Source organism: Caretta caretta, chromosome 16, assembly GCF_965140235.1.
Source record: "Caretta caretta isolate rCarCar2 chromosome 16, rCarCar1.hap1, whole genome shotgun sequence".
NCBI lineage: Eukaryota > Metazoa > Chordata > Testudines > Cheloniidae > Caretta > Caretta caretta.
Genome location: NC_134221.1, coordinates 22,782,201 through 22,802,822, shown reverse-complemented (window position 1 = coordinate 22,802,822; position 20,622 = coordinate 22,782,201). Strand labels below are relative to the sequence as shown.

The following is a 20,622-nucleotide window of genomic DNA, read 5'->3' as shown; positions in this document are numbered from 1 at the left end:
GAAGTTACATACTTAATTGAGGAATCTTATTCTGACTGAAATACATACAATATGCTGAAGAGCAGTTTATTTGTGCAATTAGAAATGTCCACATTGGGAATTTTTCTTGATGCCTTATTTCTTTTGGATATTTTATCTCCAAAACTCAAGTACTCTTACATCTCTGACTGTCCTCTCTCTCACCCCCACAACACATGCATTTTTTTATCCTCTGCTTTTTCATGTGTATCAACTCACTACTCATCTCTGAACCCTCAGGCATTTTGATATTGGAGGGTGACACTGTCAATATTGTTCTGAGGTCCCCAGCAGGACACAATGTCTGATGATGGGTTCTTGGTTGAATTAACAGGATGAAAGGTTGTAACCCCCATCCTTCATTTGTTTCTCTTGTTCTCACATTGGGTAAGATGTGAGGATGATTCTGAACTTTTAACGTTTTTGTGGTAGATTTTTTCTATCAATAGGTTACATCTGAGTCCCAGAAAACCTGGATTTGCGCTGGAAATGGCCCAACTTAATTATCATTCACATTGTAAGGAGAGTGATCACTTTAGATAAGCTATTGCCAGCAGGAGAGTGGGGTGGGGGGAGGTATTTTTTCATGCTTTGTGTGTATAAAAGATCTTCTACACTTTCCACAGTATGCATCCGATGAAGTGAGCTGTAGCTCACGAAAGCTTACGCTCAAATAAATTGGTTCGTCTCTAAGGTGCCACAAGTACTCCTTTTCTTTTTGTGAATACAGACTAACACGGCTGTTACTCTGAAACCAGTCCCTTCTTGAGTCACTCCATGGGATGGGAAGGAGTTTTACTTTCTTCAGTACAGTTCTTCCTCATGATTATACAGAGTATAATCTGACTGAATGAGTTTAGGCTTGATATAGTTATCTAAGAAATTAAAGGAAAGCAAAATATCTCCAGTCTTGATCTCTGGGAACATAGGCTGTCTCTAAATCCTGTCCACCTACTTTTCATTTGTGAAGTGGATCACCTTATATCTTCTATTAACAGAACATTCTGTTTAATATATTGAAATTTTCTTTGTTCGAATATCAACGTTTTCTTTGTGTGTGTGTGTAGCTTATCTGTATTTTCAATCCCACGCTCTTCGTAATATTTTGTCATGGTAGAAAATAGCTCATATGAGTAACAACACTGTAATTTTCTCCTTCATTGTAGTGTCACTAGTACTCCCACAATGGCTATAATAGAAAAGGACTTTTGCATTATAGAGGCTTTGAATCGGTAGCTGCTTTGCATGCAGCACTCATTGACTTAAATGAGAGTATTGCATATGGAGTGATTACAGAATCGGCCCCAAAATTACCTTGCCAGCTGAAATTTCTAATGATGAGACTGCACGCATGCCGCAGGGATTTTGTATAATAGTATCAACGTAGACCAGTAAAGGAGACAGTGTGGCAGTAACGTATATGCTGGGCATAGAGCACATTCCTAGCACAGGTAGTTAAATTGAGGCTTGCTTTCTGATCACGCTAAAGACTCTCTGCTCGTAACTCCATATTATTACATCTTTTATGAGTCTTTAAACACACTAATGCATTAACATACCTCTAAGTAGGAAGAGGAAGAAATAGTCTTGTTGTTAAGGCACCATACAAGGACTCTGGGAATTGGGGCTCTATTCCATACTCTGCCAGAGACTTCTGTGAATTTGTGCAAGTTACTTGTTATCTTCGTCCCTTTGTTCTTAATCTGTAAAATATTGTAGCTCTGGAGGGGAGATTTTGCCTGTTGGGTCTAATTAGGTATCTGGACTGGTTAATGTTGATCAGGTTTTGAGTTTCTTTTTTGGCCCGCAAGGTTCTTTGTTTTGCGTAATAGAAGTCTTTCAAAACAAACTATTGTGCAATCATTTCTTCCTCGTAATAGCATTTATATGCAAAATGTCTAATCAAATCTAACTAGATACAGTTAGATAAGTAGAAGCAATATCATTCTTGCTATGCCTTGTTGTGCCCTTAAGTATTGCAGACACCCAATTGTGTAGAATTAAAAATTCCGTTGTGATTTTAATATGCCTAAATAAGGTGTATGACTTTTTAAGATATTTAGGTTATTTTTAGAATTGATCACAATTCACAATCCACTGAATTGTTGATGGAGTAAAAGAAATATAATTGGTACACTATTTTAATAACCATGATAGAAAAGATTGTCTTGCAAATCATATCGCTGATCGATGTATTTTTTCACTTGATATGAATTCTTAAATCCCTAATTTTGCTTTGCTCTTGTTGACTTAAGCTGTCAGTGACTATAGTGGTAAAAATGCTTCAGATAGCTGTAGTAGGTGTATATATTGAACATATTCTTTGTGAATAGACGATAAATCTTGAATCTTTTAGGGGTTTTTATCTTTCTGGTTTTGCTGCTGTAGGTGTGGTTTTACTTGCATCAAAATGGACAGATCTGCTCCTTATCCAATTAAGACTTGTAAAGTGAATTCTCTCTGGCATTTTTGGAAGTGCCTATGAGTAAAATTTTCAAAAGCACCTGAGTCCCACTAAGTCTCATTGGTTTCAAACATCTGCATAAAATCACTTGAAGAAGGCTTTCAATGAGACTTAGAGTGCTAATTGGCAGTCATTTTTTTAAAATGGGACTTTTGTTCACAAATCACTCAACAATCAGTCAACAATCCCCTCACCCCATCTTCATTCAGTGAAAAAAACCCTCATTTTGTGGGGTGAACCCACTAGGGTAGCCAGAATTCACTTCTGTGACGGTTTAGTCCAATCCAGATTAGGACTTGGGGAAACACATTGTGTGAGTCCATGTGGGCATTACAGAGCCGGATAGAGCCTGTCTGTATCTAGTAACATCAACAAAACATCCCTAGGTCCTGTATCTTTTCTACTGAGGCTACAAACTTGCTTCTTCCCTGGACCCTCAGTAATTTCATATTACCAGGCAGGGACATATTGACTATGGTGATGGCTGGTGATCTCATGTCCTGTGATCGTTACTCGCACAATTCCTGTCCTTTTATGAGATTATTACTGAAGTGGAATATTATTTTTGTGTGTTTTGAGCTGGCCAAACTCTGTGTCACTTGCAAAGACAATCTAATCTGCCAATAGCCAGTAGTAGTGAGTGTTTAGGCGAGTTGTCCAAGTTTTTTTGACATTGTAAACTCATAAAAAGAATGGTGCCCAAACACTTTGCCAGTTCTTAGATACCCAAGAAAACCCTAAAATTGACCAATAATAGAGATTGTGTATACATAAGAATGCAAGGTAGGGTACAGCCTGCATAGTAAATATGAAGTATATTTGCAAAAGCCTATTCCTTGCATTCAAATAATGTAAGTAGCTTCTGTTAGCAATCCAAATTTGTCACATTTGGTGGCATCCTAATAGACCTAATGCACTGGTCTTGCTCTTTTGAGTATTGGTTCTTAATTTATTGTTCATTATGACAAATGTAGTTAAATATGTGAGCGAGAGATTTCTTTGTTCCTGAGCAGTATCTTGAATTGCAAATAAAATATGGTATCATTTGCTTATTAGGATGTATTTGATCCATGCCCTCCTGATTCCATTACAACCAAGAAAGATAGAGATGAGCTTTCTTGTGCTGAATGTATGCACTGGTTATGGCAAGGTTATTTGTCATTGCAAAGAGAAACTGAAACGAGCCAATTGCCCTTTATATATCTATAACCAACTTAAAATTGTCTGTATGGAATCCTGCTGACTGAGTGATCATCTGTCTCCAGCTATGATAAGCTAATCTTTACTTAACATTTCACTCACTGTTCTTGTAAGGTCTGCAGAGGAGTTGCCTTTCTTGGGGTTGCTGTTGCATATTAGTAGGATGATACTCGTGTCTTGGTTTCATTCTAATTCTGGCTGGAATTTGGGATACTAGTTCCCAGAATATCACTGCAGGTTTCACTTTGTCATTGACAACATAGACAGTATTCTAAAGGCCACCGTTATGTGTAACATCAAGGTAATAAAACAAAACTATCTTAATCTCTTACATGTGCAGTATAGTTTCATTGTTCTTGCTGTATATTTGGGTTTTTGTTATCTTCACAACGTATTCAAATTGTGCAGTGACTAACCAACAACCTACAAGCTGTCACCTCGTTCCACCCACTTTTTCATTTAATGACTGAGGTACAGAACAGCTCTAATGGCTTGTGTGTTTATTAGAGAGGCTACATTGTTTAAAGACACGTACACACCAGAATGAAATTCAGAAGCACGCACCACATAGTGTCCGTGATAATGCAGGAGATGCTAGTCATATTTTCCATGGCATAGTTTTTTGGATTCTCTGAACAGGTCTCCAGTATTTTTTACTCTAGGTACCAGATTGTAAGGCTGCATTTCTCCTTGCAAGACCCTCAGTGTTGAAATAATAATTCAAACTGGAGTTTAATGAGACGTGCTTTCTCCAGCAGTTACAGCAACAGCTATGTTTTCCTGCACCACTGACGTGCATCTAAGTGTCACCTCTTCTCTGCATGAGAAAGGACTTCTAGGCCTGTGAACTGCTGTGATTTCACCAAGTGGATAGGTCTTTCTGTCTTTTTGTCTGTATACATAGCCCTTCACAGGTGGATCTTTGTTTCCTCATGTCTCCTAACCCTTCTTTAACTGCTTTGTCTGTGCCATGCACCATCCTGCCCTCTCTTCAGCCTCCATAGTCCTTTGCCTCCCTTCTTTTTAGATGATTTTTGTAGTGTTTAATGTGGTAGCTGTTGCCAGCACTATCCAACTGGTCTCCCTACTGCTCTGCTGAGTCAACCATTTCAGATACAATGCTTGTATTGCTGGTAAAGGTCTCCAGTGCTGCTGCTCCTATAGCCACTTGCAGAACATTTTCCTCTTCCGGAAGCAGTGATCTCCTTACAAGACGAGGGTGTCATAGCTATGCGATGCATGCTTTTCTCTTTCTCCTTGCCCTGTGGCTTCCAAAATAAACAGCAGCATTTGGAAGAAACTGACAGTGTTTGCAGCACTCCAGAACAGTGTGAGGTAAATCCCTTTTGAGTGGTACTTGTACTATCCTGGGCTCTTCATTTAGGGCTGCCTATCTTAAGCAGGAATTAAACATTATTTTAAAATGTAATTGACTTGCCAATTTAAAAATAACGAGGTTGACAACAAATTGCATGGCCAGAGTGAGCAGTACGCTGGATTGTTCAGCTTATAAAGGGTCATGAGGTAGCTACGCTGTCTTAATGATCTTCATTATTCTGTGAGGAGATTTCCAATGGCACAAAGGACACTGATATTCAGTAAGAGATGGGCACATAGCTCCCAGTTTTACCTTTGAAAATGCCCCCCCTTGTATATGTGGTTATGAGCAAAATCTCTTTAGAATTTGTGCATAATTTCTGTCACTAAAAGAAAGTTCTCCTGTGTCAAAACTTTACACATGTTTGCGATAGGATTACAATAGGCATGCATTTCTTGCATCCACAATGCCAGATCCTGGCCTCTTTAGAGGGTTTGAAGTGGAAAAAGAGAATAACAGACATTTACATTTTAGATTGATAAAAACCTAAATTCTTACTGCTGGAAACTGCAAGTTAAATAGATGAAAGAGTTGTTAACTGATGTTGTTATAATGATGGTCTTATGCTTGAGCAAATCCATTACTTTCACAAAACACCTGCATCTCCTAGAATTTTCCCTTTGCACAATGTCACCTGTCAGTGACAGCAGAGCTGATTAGCTGTATAATTTACAATTGACTACATCTGTTAAGAAGACAGTCCTGTAATCCATCTTTTCTTTTTGTAATGAAGCTGAGGATGGGGTTAAGTAGTATGAGTTTTCACTCTCCTTCAGGTCATGGAGGATAACTGGTACTAATGGATTCTAAGCCAGAAAACTCACGTCTTGACCTGAATGATTAAAGTCGGTTTGTTGGGTTGGTTTTTTTTTTTTTTATCGTCCAGCAAAAGTGAAGCCTGAATTGGCTCTACAGAAGCCAAAAGGTCTATCAACCAGACCACCTAACTAAATCATTACTAGTCCGGGGAAGAAAGTGTGCTAACATTATACCAGGCTTCTCTCTGCTTCCATGTTGATGTGTAGGGATAGGAGATCATTTCAACTGAATGGGGCGGAGTTTGTGTCACAGTGCCAAATGTTGTATAAAATGGAGCAAAGTGAACTTCTATTTGACAGCGCTTTGCTCCTTCCAAAGAGTTCTTACCCTGCCTGATCTTTGTGGGAGCTTCAGAAGTTTTATAGGCTGTGAAAGAGTAAGTTGGTTGTTCTCCTTTCAAATGTTTTGAAATGAAGGTTTAAATGAAAGCCAAATCTTCTTCAGGTTTTTCTCTGATCCCAGAGTAAATGTATATAGACACGCATGCTACTCTCTTTAGAGAACTCCATGTCCTGTTCACACTGGGACCCTGGCCATGTCAGTTACAAACATAGTGAGACAGAGCCTTTGTCAAGCATTTGTAATTGGGTTCTCAGGGCAAATGCCTGCTTATACTGGTCAAGGAGACTGTTAGAATCCTATTTGTGACACCATTTGTTACTGACATTGTAGCTACCCACTCTCTGATCCCAGTAATAAATAGAGCCTTACACATATAGCTTCACTAATATGAAGGGGGGCATGGCATTCCTGTGTGTCCAGAAGAGAATAGTTCCTTGTAGTTCATTTGGCGCGGTATAGCATTTGTAGTGTCTACGTTTTCTAGATCACCTCTCTCTAGTTGTAGTGATCTGTGGCATTGTGACTCTCTTCTTTACAAAGTGGGGTAGTAACTATTTTACTTATATGCAAAGTTGTTACAAGGGGACATCATACTGGGCAAAAATACCAATTCCTTGTCAAATGTGATTAATAGGTTTTCCCATTTTCCAGACTCCTGTGTGCCTCAGCTCTCCTTTTGACACGTGAACTCTCCCACCAGTCCCGTTCAGTCCCTTCAGTCCCCTCACACCTATTGCAGACCTTGTGCCTGAGCTCTGAAAACAAACATAAATGTTGGCCATGTTTAAGGGTGCAATGAGCTTTTTCACCAGACAGGCCAAAGGGATCAAAGCAATCTAGATACTCCCAGTGAAATGGCATGTGCCTTTTTACCTACCCAATTTTAGCAGTAATCATGAGTCCTGTTTCAAGCATTGGTTAGAAATAGAGGACTTGTGACACCTTAGAGACTAATACATTTATTTGAGCATAAGCTTTCGTGAGCTACAGCTCACTTCATCGGATGCATGCAGTGGAAAATACAGTGGGGAGATTTTATATACACAGAGAAAGTGAAACAATGGGTGTTACTATAAAAGGAAGATAATGTCTGTCTGTATCTGTATGAGTTTTTTCATGAAGTTGATGGATTTCCACTCCATACTGCTAAATTCAGTGCCTTGCATAATGACAGGTTTCAGAGTAGCAGCCGTGTTAGTCTGTATCCGCAAAAAAGAAAAAGAGCCACAAGTACTCCTTTTCTTTTTGCGGATACAGACTAACACGGCTGCTCCTCTGAAACCTGTGGTTAGAAATAGTTACAGAGGGACATTGTTACCAGTAGACTCTTCCTGTCCAGATCTAATTGCTTAGCATAAGCACAGGGTGACAGTCAATCACTCAAGTACATAGAGCCCTGTATTATCTAGGTACAAAGACCCTTGAAATGCGGCCTTTTGCACATGAACAGCCAGTGTAGATCATGGAGGTAAGACCATTCCTGTCCTGAGGAGCAAGTATACAGACATGTTCTGCAAACACTTATGTTTCTTTCTAGATCCTTTTTTAAAGAAACCCATTAAGGAGCATGTTACATCAGCCTAGCCTGGGAGACAGCAAAGGCGTGGAGTACGTACATCTTTGTAGTTCACACTTTCTCTCCCTACATACTGCAGTGATTGGGGTCCCCTAAATACCTATGAAAGTGATTCAGCTGAAGATTATACTGCTGAGATAAGATAAGACATTAATCATTATCCAGAACTTTTGTCCAGTGTCACTTAAGAAACTCATTCCCATCTCCTCCAGTAATGCTGCACTGGCTGCTACTTTGCTTACTGTGGTAAGATTGAGACATAGCACATCCACCAATAGTTCAGATTCTTAAACTGAAGGATTTGGGGGGAACTGAAACCAAAATGAGCTCTTAAAGAGGGAGTTCTGTCTTTCAGGCACTCTGCTGCCTAGTGTGTAGACTCTAAACTCTTTCCAGATGAAAAGCCCTGATTATATTTTTATATGAGCATGAAAAGAATTCAGCATTAATTTTACATCAACATAATTTTATCATTCTTTGTTACTGCCATTTTTGAAACTTAATACATGAATTTACTCGCTATGCTGAGAATTTGTAGATTTAAATGTGGAGGAAATTTGTGCCCTTATGGCAGATGCACAGCAGACTTCAGCATTAACATAACTCATTAAAATAAGATAAAAGTAGAGCTTCAAAACAATCTCTGTCTTTTGCCAACAAGCCTGTGAAAAAGGGAAATTTCATTCAATTCAGGATATGAAAGTCTTCTCTTTCTGAACTGTGGAGAGAACACAAAGCAGAAATTACAGACTTGTTTGTGCAGGTTAACTCTCTGGGTCGATTCAAAGCGTGTTTTGAGGTATTTGAGGATTTGAATACACAAAACTAGAGAACTTTTTCTATGTCAGTTTCTTGAGGTATTAAATCAGAAAGTACCTTTTGGGGGAATGAAACCTCCCCCCCCCCCACTCAGTCATAGCAAAATGTGCAGAGAGCAAATGGGTTTTATCTTGACTGCACACAGTTTTTGTACATTATCTCTAAGTAACATGATTAAAGGCAGCTCTGTCCTTTCTCACTCTCTCTCATGTGTGAACTGAGAAGAACAGTAGTTTATCCAACTTCATATCAGACTTGTCTTTAATTTTTTTTTGAAGGAAAATAGAATAAAATGCAAACTCAGTTATTCAAGCAAAGCTGTTTCAGTGTTTCCAATGCTCTGAACTTTACAGGAGGAGCCAATCACTTTTTGTGAAGAAACGTTTGTCTCTCATCGTTCTACTTCCATGAGGCAGTTTCTTCAGAATGCTATTCAGCTCCAGCTCTTTAAGCAGGTATTGTTTTAATTGCTTCAGCATTGTTGTAGCTTATTTCACAAAAGAACTGTTTTTCTTATCAACATTATTCCTATGTTCTTTGATCTACACTAACCATGTACTCAGAAAAATTAGTTCCTTAATTTAGTAATTAAGATATATGTCACTCCTTCAACAGTAACTTAATTTTTATTTTCTGGCATGGATTAAACCCAATTTATAAGAATTTCTGTATTTTAATAACTATAATTTATGTTCCCCTCCAATTGAAGTCCATAGCAAAATTCTCATTGGCTTCAGTTTGAGCTGATGTGTCTGTAAGCTTCAGTGTATAAACTAGGGTATTACTGTGCCATTTCAAGAAGGCCAAAAACCACATCATTGACTGCTCTGAAATAAAGAATTGTCATACTGGTTGGCAAAGTGATATTCCTTTCTCCAGTCTACCTATTTAAAGGCTGTCCCCCACAAAGACTTTGGAACTTTGTCCTTCTGGAGAAAGTACAGAATAATCTTTTGAAGTGCAGTAGAATTGAATGCTTTATCTGTTCACACATTTTTATTATACTTCCCCTGTTTTAAAGTTTATTGATGGACGCCTTGATCGTCTCAACTCTGGAGAGGGCTTCAGTGATGTTTTTGAAGAAGAGATAAATATGGGAGAATATGCTGGTAAGAAATATCTGTTCATTCCACTGATTTTTGGATAGTATCCAATACCTTATACTTTGTGATTTAATAGGTCAGAGAAATCACTTGCCTGAGTAATTGTACCAGCTTCAGTCTATGGGTTGAAGTGTGTTGATTGATGCTGTCCTTTTTTCTCTGGAGATCTCAATCCCAACTTGGATAAATAAATATATCCTTCATTGTCTGTTTGGCGTTACAAACCCCTGCCTTGTTCTGAGCAATACTGTCTGGTTAGCTATCTAACACAAAACTAGAACAGGTCTTGCATGTCAGAACTGAGAAACTTTGGAATTAACCATTGACACCTTCTCTTTCTTTTCATGACCATTAAAAAAAACATTAACTTTCTCAAATCTATATGAGAAAATCCAGGAAAAATAATAATTCCATTTACCCACCTTTCTTTCGCCCACTGGCTACCTTGTTAATTTTTGGTTATTCTGTTCCCAGAAGGGGAAAAGGGTAGACATCTTCTTCTAAATATCTATACTTTACTACCACTATACACAGTTGAACGCCAGCTTTTCTCATTTGTATCCCGTTTCTTATCAATAAAGAATTTTCCTCTATATCACCAGGGAGTGACAGACTGTACCACCAGTGGCTCTCTACAGTAAGGGTAAGAATACAGTATTCTAATCATTGTCGTTCTTATTGGACAATTCAGTTATTGCACCATTATTCAATTTCACTGGCATGAGCAAGATCAGCTTCTATCCCACAATATTTAGTTTAGACCAGATAAAACTAACCTAGCTAAAAGATAATGTGCTGTTAATATGGAGCGAAGAACAGAAGGGAAAACATAGTAAGGAAGAAAAATTGGGAAACTGAGTTTATATTTCTCATATTTTTCAATCCTGGTTTTAGCATCTTGGAGGCCATATGAAAGGCATGTAGATATATGCTGCTACCTATTCTGAACAGAGTTCATTCTTTTTCTTTTTAATATTATTGTGGAACCCTAAGCTACAGTGAAAAGCTGTTCAAAAAGCTGAACAATGTGAAGTACTGAATAGGGGATAGCATTGTTTGTTGTAGCCTAGTATAGGCTGCAAATGAGTTTATCTGCGTCTGCTTAGACTAATGCTCTATTTAATTGATATAAATTAAATATACTGTATAAATATTTATAAATAACTTGTCACTTTATGTGAATAATAAATGATGATTTTAGATTAATAATTGGGATCTAACTTTAAAGAGTCCCTCCCACCATAAGTGATACATTAAAATTATCCATAGTTAAGGCTGTGTATGACTGTAAAATAATTATTTAGGGAGAGCTCACCTTTTTAAATATATGATCCCATTTTTCTCTAGCCCTGATTATGAGTAGAATTCTCTAATGCACAAACAGCTAGGCTGAAAATGATCTTGATCTTTGTGCATTAAATACATTTAAAATACCAATAATGCTTAAAAAAAAATTTTCACACTTGTTTACAAATATGTAGGATGCAAAATGGTGAAAGGAGAAGAGAGTATTGGTGTGAATGAATATAAAATCCAAGTGGTTATGTTCAGTAGTTTACAATTTTTTTTTTGTTAAAGTAAGATAAATGCTATGTAATAACATCATAAATATAAGAATACATTGAAGCAAAATTTGGCTTACTTCTGAAAAAATAATTCTATGTTAGGATAAACTATCATGGAATTATATGGAATTTTATTCCATGGATTTTACCCATCTGCTCTGCACACAAGATTTAGTTATCAAATAACGTACTATGCAGCAAGAGTCAATGGTGTTCAGAAGATAAACAAAACACTAACTAGCCTAATAGATTATTCTGTCTGACATATCACAGCCTTATATGTCTTTTAGTGTGTCCTCTATACACAGTTCAGCTTTTCTGGAATTATGCTTAGATTGTAGTTGGATTTCATGTTGTCTCAATTCTTCCCTTATCCCAGATTTTAGATATTAAGAAAGGCAGCATATCTGAGATATACAGAATCTGTAAGAAAGAAAACAAGGGCATGAAAAGGAAAGTGCACTGCAGAGAGTAGGGTTTTTTCAGTGAACGTACAGTCTTTCCTGTTGAGCTGGTAGGGTATTTTAGTATTAAACATGTTTATTACTTGAATGCAATAAGCAGGATACCCTTGGGGGTGATAAGAATTGTTATGGACACTGTTTAGTGAGAGCACCTCTGAAGAAGCCTCGATACGGTAAAGGGAGTGATTTTTATTATGAGAAACTGAAACCTTTATATTGCAAAGTTCTGTCCTAAAACATGATTTTAAATGGATCAGATTTGCCCTGGAAAAAGTAGTATCTAATCCTCGGTGAGAGAGTGGAACTATGTAACCATAAATAAAAATAAATTTCCATTTAGGCATATTGCTCTGATATCTAACACAATTGATACTTTCTGTTATTTCCTGTTTAAAATAATAGCTCTGGACTGGCATTTGCTTTAACAGCCTCAATGAAAATGATTCCATTGTTACTGTAATTACAGAAAGGAAGTGGAGCCATTATAAATACAGTAAAGACCAAGGCTAACCCGGCCATGAAGACTGTCTATAAGTTTGTAAGTACTGAGTATTGTCTTATGACCCAGACAACTGAATCTAACTATGATGCTGTGTTAAATGAATCTGTAGATTAAAGTTTTTTCTCTATACTAACGAAATTATTTGAACAAGATAAATGCGTATTAACAATAAAGTGCTAGAGACTAGGCCATTAAGCATGTATCCAGAAATGTTTTTAATTTCTATTCTTCTATTAAAATATTTTCTGTTTAACTGAAATACCAGTTTGAAACATTTTATACTAATTACACTGTAAAAGAAAATGAGTTTGACAGGTGATTTATCTTCAAAGTGCAGAAGTTGCTTTCCTATTTAGTAAATAGCACTATTTCCTGGAACGGTCCCTATATCCTGTACTAAACCCCTCTCCTATCTCATCATTACACTGTTGGAAATCCATTGTTACCCCTGGGCCTCTGTGAGCAGCTACATGGAAATGAGGGAATCCTCTCATTTGGCCAATTGTTCCAGTTTTTGTAAATGTCTGTTATTTTTCCCCAGAGATTTTTCATACCTGCTTATTTTGAGCCAAGCTTCTTGGGTTGTTTTCTAAATGAAAATCGTTCAGTGCTTGGTTAACATACAGCTAATAACTGTTATTGTAACATGGTTTATAACTGATCATTTCACTGCAGAGGGCTAAAACATATGGAAGCATGTCAAGATCTCTTCAATACTGAATTCTATGAAATATGACAAAAAGCAGTGAGATGTCTATTCAAACTATCCCTTATTGCCTGCCTCCAGCCTGACAAAGGTCCTGAGATTTAGGACCTGCCCTAGTAAAATGTAACTGGTATTCAGAACACTGCAGTGAGGAATCTTACAGCTGTGCTATTGCTGGTAATTGTCACCATGCAGCAGAGATAAATAATTAGAGAGAGGAAAAATCATGGAGGAGGAACTGGGGGGTGGTGGGAGGAACAAAAATCCCTGCTATCAAAACAGAGAAAACAAAATCTTTGCAGTATCATTAAAGGTTTTTTAACCTTTCAGGTTTGTATTTGTTTTTATAGCCATTATGTTTTCAACTTGATGATCCAATTTTTCCTTCCCATTTTCAATATCAGAGAAGGTGAGTCTTGATGGACTTAAATCGAGCACAGTCGCTGCTGGAAATAGAAAGAGATTTTTAACTTACATTAATTTTTCATGCAGGCAAAAGATCATGCAAAAATGGGAATAAAAGAGGTGAAAAACCGCTTGAAGCAAAAGGTACTTGAAGTTCTTATTCAAAATGTATAAGCGCTTATGTATGAAATACTTAGCCACAAAAAGCATTATGTGATCAATAGAAAGCTGTTTGATACAGTGTTGTTAGCACACTTCAAAATGCATTACCAGCTGTCCTGGATTTTTCACACTGTTATAAATATTCACAGACAAAAAACTATCTTCAAATACATTAAGGCTCTGACTTAAACCCACGAAAGCCAGAAAATTGAGTGTTCCATTTATCGTGGTCCCTCGCCTGCCCGTTGTGCCAAGACATTGTGGGAGGGGGCTTTGCATAAACTGGCTGATAACGCCTCCAGTAATGACAGTGAACTTTGCTCCAAATGGCAAATTGCCGTTTTATTCCTCTGGTAACTTCTCAGGGGAAATAACCCAAGGTTTCTCATTGGACACATGGTTATCACATGACATCAGTGTGAAGTTTAGGCACAGTGTTGTAGAACGAGGGTTGAAGTAATTTTTAAATCTGAATTTCTTGCAGTTTTAAGTTTGCCAGCACTTTGGCCTTATGATGATGACATTTTATTGTCTCTGAATTTCATTCTTTTTTGTGTTTAAACAGTAAAATTCAGGGAATGCTAAATTGTGTCTGATCAGTGTGGTATCCAATATTAATTGCTACTTTTGATGCTGTTGGGGTAGTCATATGGATACATATTATATGGATGATTCTGCCTTTAGGTTTCTTCTAGTTATTCTATTTAGTCTATAGTTCAGAGCCATTACAATCTATTGGGAATACAAGGTAGTCAATTTAGTAACTGCAAAGATCTCACTCAGAATGTTTTTCTGATTTACTGCACCTTACACAACTGCTGAATTTTAAAATCAATATTTCAGTAATTTAATTTGTTATTCTCAAAATACCCAAAGCAATCTTAAGGCTGTGTCTAATGGATATATCTATTTTAAATATTAATGGAAAAGTTCCTTCTCTGCCTAAACTTGTCAACTTATAAGAACTGATGGGTTTTTACCATCAAGTAGTAAGAATCAACTCATGAAATAAGGCCTGTGTAATGCAAGGACCAGTGGACCATTAGCTACAGTGTTGGGCACATTGGTGGAGATTTGGTTCAGTTGATTTAAAATAACCTCATATTTACTTGTTACCTCATTTCAGGTAACTGATCGTATAATTTGATCACAGAAAGAAAACAGAAGGCAATTTTTCTGCATGCAGCGTTTTCCTATGCAATAGTTAACTCCATGTGTTTTAGTTTCTGAACATAATCTAATAACTCGTGAAATTTGTTTCCCCATCCCCAACACATGCATCTGTAAAGAAAACAGCACTAAGTAAAATTACTGAATTTTACTGTACCATTTTTATTGCTAGTATTATATTGTGCTCTGTGACATTTATATACAAAAGGATGAGTCACTTTCCAATTAATGAGGTATCTGTTATTCATTCATTTATTTAGCTTTATTCTTGCTCCCTCCCTAGTACTCCAGATACCTTCATTCATTTTAAAAAAACACAAACACCATTTAAAATTGAGTAGATCTAAAATCTTCCCCCAAAACGCTCACACTCAACTTTCCTCCATTCAACCTGTTAGAACCCATTTGGAATAAAAATGCGTTTTTCTTGCTATTTAGCATTTCTGCAAATAAGATTGCATTGTTAATCTTATACTTTAAAAGAATCATTATAAAATATTCATGTAAATACTCAAGACTTAGAATCTCTACCTCTCTTCCTTTCAGGTCACTCTGATCTTTTTTGCTTTTACCCACCCCTTATTGTTTTCAAGCACAACAATAGGCGATAATGTTAGAATGAGGTGTTAGTGTGTTTTAGGTAACACAAATGGTGAAACCTACTTCACTAACCATCATACTTTTTTTTTAATGGAAAGGTGTCTGCACTGCTCAATTGTTAGCATATCCATTAGTGCACCCTTATCAATTTTCACTTGCTTTTACCAATTTCTGGAGAGTTTCATCTTTTTCATGTGCTTGCTAATGACAGAGTTATTTTGTAACTGAAATTCTGGCATCATTAAATACATACGTAATTTTGCTGATCTTGAGTGTTACTCTACCATTTTCTGCAGTAATTTAAAACTATTCTTAATTTAACTTCACTGCCTACTGCAACTTAAAATATAATTTTCTAGTATTAGTGTGAAAAGCGTGCAGGCTACTGGTAAGGAAAAGTCAAATCTAAACATCCCTTTTTCAGTTTTCACTGCCAAATAGGAGCGGTTTCTATACAATGATAGAATTTAAAAATGCAGTAGAGCTGGAGGTCTGCTTCCTACAACTCTGCATAGCAATGATGACCTCTTAAATATAATCAAGAGCCCATTTTGCCCTTGGTCTGCTCCAGCTTTGGGTTTGAATTGCAAATGGAAAATGTGGGATTGACCTATTGAGAGGTCATTGTGGTGTGTGTAAGGTCCTTCTTTAATACGATCGTGGAGATTGAATGGGGCTCTATTCCCATCCCTTGTTCATTTGTGGTACAGTATTTCAAAGCAACAGAAATAGTTTTCAGAGGATCCTTATGACTGATAGCAAATAATTGTTAACAGATACTGTATGGTAGCTTTATTTTATACCTGCTACAGTTTTGTTTTTGTTTTTTTTTAAAGTAAAGGCAAATTTTTTCATTTCCTACATGGAGCAAGGTGGTCAAGTCACTCTGTTACTTGGCCTCCTTTGAAGCCTAACTGTATAGAATTAGGAAGAAGGAGGAATGTGAGTGGTACCATCCTCAACTTTCAGTAAGAAGAATGACAGGTTTCAGAGTAGCAGCCATGTTAGTCTGTATTCGCAAAAAGAAAAGGAGTACTTGTGGCACCTTAGAGACTAACAAATTTATTTGAGCATAAGCTTTTGTGAGCTAAAGCTCACTTCATCATGCATCCGATGAAGTGAGCTGTAGCTCACGAAAGCTTATGCTCAGATAAATTCGTTAGTCTCTAAGGTGCCACTAGTAAGAAAAATGTAACTTACTTAAAGCATCTCACTGTAGGTAAGACTAGACAATCTATAGCTTTAAATAAATGATCAGGCATTTCACAATAATAATTAATTCAACATTATTTTATTTACTAGATCTGTGTATGCCCTCTAGTTAAAGGTCTGTTATCCAGGCTATTGCAAATGCCACTTTTAGGGTTATATAAAATAACTTAAAGAATCCCTCTGGACTATGCTTTTACTGTTTGCTGTATGATTTATAATACATAGATTTTCTAGTCTATTAAATAAATAAGTAGTTAGAAAAATATGAAGGCATTCTGCTGATTAAATAGCAATTATTCAGTAGAGTGGCTACATTTTACACATCTGTAAATGTTCCATAGCCATACATATAATCTTTAAAAAAATTACTGTATTGATCTACACTCTGTCACCTGACAATGGGGTAGCAAATTCATACCTCAGTTTAGCAAAGACTTTTCCTCCAGGCACAGGTGTTAGGGTGTATCTGTATATGAAACATTACATACAGATACATATTGAATGAATGTTGTCAGTCTTTTCTGCAGAAATCAATAGAATATTTTTTATTTTGTATTTTTTCTAATTTCTTTCTGAGAGGGCGTGTGTGGTATGGTTCAATATTTTTACTTTGGATGGTTTCTTGTTTTAAACACTCTACGTAGCGTAAGTTTAAGTCCTGCCTGGACTTTTGGCATGTTTCATGGACAGCAATAGGATTGCAAAGTGAAGTATGGGAAGAAGAGGCTGAGGAGGTTTTAACTTTCCTTAAGAAACTTGTTTGTTAGCAATTATCTCCTTTGACGGTGTTCCAGATTTGAAGTCTTACATGATTTGAAAATTCTTGTGTCAATGCTGGTACTGAAGACAAGAGATTGCTTTAAAGGCAGCTCAGCTTGCCCTGGGTACAGTATCTGAGACTACAAGAACAAGGAGTCTGGTGTTATGCCCAAATAAATTTGTTAGTCTTTAAGGTGCACCGGACATCTTGTTGTTTTTGTGGTTACAGACTAACACGGCTACCCCCTGATACTTAGTACCCGAGACTGATTTGATTGCTTCTGACTTGTGAGAGTGTTTAACATCCCAACCTGTAGTATACCTTTCTGTGCTTTCTCTTCATCTAAGGGAGGGTTGTATCTCCTACTACCAAATCAGTTGCACCCATGTTTAAAGGCTGTTTGTGAATTGAGGCTGCTGCACATAGACTGACATGACAGGAGTTTAACCTAGTTCATTGGATGGTTTCTGAGTACACTAATGCCAGACACCTTAATATTCAGTCATTTGTACCGTGAGCTCAGAGTCTAGTTCCGTTCATGAAGAATCAGGTTTCTGTGACTGTTTGGCACAGATGTGCTTTCAGTCATGAAGGCAGAAACATTTTTCAGCCAAGTACGTTCTATTCCTGATGACTGAGGCAGTGTTGTTGACTTGTCTGCCTGTTTGGGTACCTTTACAGATACTGAGGTCTTAAGTCACTTGTTCACTGATAATTGGTCTGTGAATCAAAACATGATGAATTCCTCTCTAATGAAATCTGTAACAGATCCCTTGCCCATGTCCTCAAACAGAAATATGTTAAAATTAAAGGCAAAATGGTGGCTAGTGTATTCTCTAGCACTGGAGAGAATGCTTAATGAACACTTGCTTCTCCCCTACATGCAGTGCCATCAGCTGAGAAGTGTAGCAGACCCATAAGGGGGAAAAAACTTCAGGGATTTGTAATAGTCTCACAGCTTTTATTGTGATTCACTCATCAGTCAGGAGTCTTCCTTGAAGCTGCTTTTCCTTTGCTTTGTTTTCGGTTTGCATTTTACCTTCATGTGCATCTTATGTTTCAAAATAATATATACTATCATTGTGTTATGGGGCTCCAAATAAGGTCCCCCTTGCTGGCTGTGGTGAGTTGAAGTTCTGTATCCTTTGTAGAAAGCTATCTTTCTCACAATAGTGTTTGTTGCAGGCCCTTGTTACTAATATGCTGGACTTTGTTACATTTTACCCAGAGAAGGTGGAATTGTACACCTATAAAAAGTTTCCTTCTATGGTTTCACTTTAACAAGTTATTAATTTCCCCACCACTCTTATGTCCATCTTGGTGAACCATTGCTCCACCAGCTGGATCTAAAAAGGTCTGTCAGTTTCTATGTGGAGCAGACAAAGCCCCTTAGAAAGTCCATCCAGTTTTTTGTTTCACTTGACCCAAACACATTAGGTCAGTCTGTGTCCAAAAGAACCATTTCTAATTGGCTTTCAGCTTACATGTCTCATTATTATACTTTAGCAATACTGAAACTTGAGGGGGCATGTCAAAGGTCACTCCATCAAAGCAATGTCTGTGTCAGCAGCCAACCTCAGGTCAGTCTTGCAAAGCTACAGTGTGTGCAGGTTTCCCTCTATATTTACCAAGCTTTATTTCCTTGACATTGTTGCAAAGAGATTTAAGGTTTGGGCTCACTATGTTGCAGGCTATTTCTCAACTGATTGTACCAACTCTTTCCATCTTCTTGATTCTCTGTAAGATGTCCGCATGCCTTTGTCTTTTCCAAGTCCATTCTTTATGTTTATATTCCTATGTTATATACACCACACACACATTCACCAAACCTTGTAACCTAGGTTGCTTGTTCATTTTGCTTAAGATCAGGACTTAGGTCAAAAAGAAACTGATCTTAGGCTGCAAGTTGTGACATGTATACTCTTCAAGGCATCATCGACACTGGCCACACGTGGGCCTGCTTAACTAGCTAAGCTGTGAATTTGCTCCCTTAATACCACTACACCTGAGCTTGTATTTCCATAGATAAGTGTTCTGTTATACAGAATTCTATGTAAGTACATAAAATTATATTAAAGGTACAACATAAATGTACAAAATGCAAGGAAGCTCAGTTTCTAAGGTTGCATTCAGACCTTTCCTCATGGTGTTGTCTTTATTCTCACAATGCAACAGTTAGAGCTATGTTAGCCCTACCTTCCAAATTGCTGGCTTTTGTCTGTATAAGTCAGACACATTTTATTTAATATAGTTGGAATTTAATGTTTGTGTTTGCAGCTTTAGTATTTTATGGGATTTCTGCACATAGACTGTGATTAACAAAATACAATGAAATGTTCTATGCTAATTGTTTTATTTTCTCTGCTTTTGATTTTTGATCCTAACATCAAAATGCTTAGTCAGCTTTATCCTCTAGTACCTCCTTTTTGCCTCTTACCCTTAATCAGGAATGTTCCTGGCCATGTAATTCTCCTTTTCCTACCATGCAGGACATTGCTGAGAATGGATGCTCTGCAACACCAGAAGAGTCCCTACCAAGGACAGCTCCTTCTCCGTTGAGTGAAAAGAAGGACCCTAAACTCAGAGAAGATAGAAGACCAATCACAGTACACTTTGGGCAGGTAGGTGATGTTAGATTTGTTTAAATTGTATTTGTTATAGATAGGCAAAAATATTTAATTGAAAGATTGTTCGTTTAAAGATCACTTTAGCCTTTTCATTAATTTTTACAGATCAGGTACATCATTCTGGGTTTATTTTCCATTTCACCTCCACGTTTGGGAGGCTCTTATCATGTTTAGTGGTTTCAGTAGTTTCTTTTGTGTATAAGGTATTTTTTTGAGGCAAATTATATTTTAGATCTATTTGCAAGAGTATGTACCATTTATTTACAGCAATGTAATAATAAACTATTCTGCCTGTTCCATTAGTGTGCATCATGCTACATCCCTTTAGTACAACAGGGTACATTATCTAAGGTGTCTTCAGTTATCTAAGCAGATCACTAGTGTTAGCACAGAACATCTAATTATTATTATCACTTCAGCAGACTTCAAAATTTAAAAGCAATGAATTCCAGTGGAAAAAATCAATTAATAATTCTTTAATAGTGCTCTGTATTTCAATATCGACAGTTGAGCTCCAAATATGAGCTATCCTCATTATGTTTCTGACGATGTGTCTACAAAAATAGTTGGTTTTATACAAACTAATCATGTAGAAAATGTTATATCAAATCATTAAAATCGGAATGGAAAAACACAGTGTTCACAATCCGCTTTCCAGCATAGCTTACATTAACAGATTTTATTTGTAAAAGATATTTTTGCCACTGTATTCAATGTCCTCTGTTATTCC

The 20,622-nt window shown here is 37.0% G+C and overlaps 1 protein-coding gene across 9 annotated transcripts in view; it reads left to right on the top strand.

Moving 5' to 3' along the window:
• The window catches only part of DENND1A (DENN domain containing 1A), a 421,003-nt gene that overhangs the window by 297,129 nt on the left and 103,252 nt on the right, over nt 1–20,622 (top strand). For all 9 annotated transcript variants that reach the window (XM_048822735.2, XM_075120368.1, XM_075120369.1 and 6 more), the window contains 6 exons: nt 8,970–9,071; nt 9,638–9,725; nt 10,322–10,362; nt 12,215–12,286; nt 13,449–13,505; nt 19,755–19,886. In XM_048822735.2, coding sequence (XP_048678692.1) covers nt 8,970–9,071; nt 9,638–9,725; nt 10,322–10,362; nt 12,215–12,286; nt 13,449–13,505; nt 19,755–19,886 — 492 coding nt within the window. The remainder of the gene's footprint in view (nt 1–8,969; nt 9,072–9,637; nt 9,726–10,321; nt 10,363–12,214; nt 12,287–13,448; nt 13,506–19,754; nt 19,887–20,622) is intronic.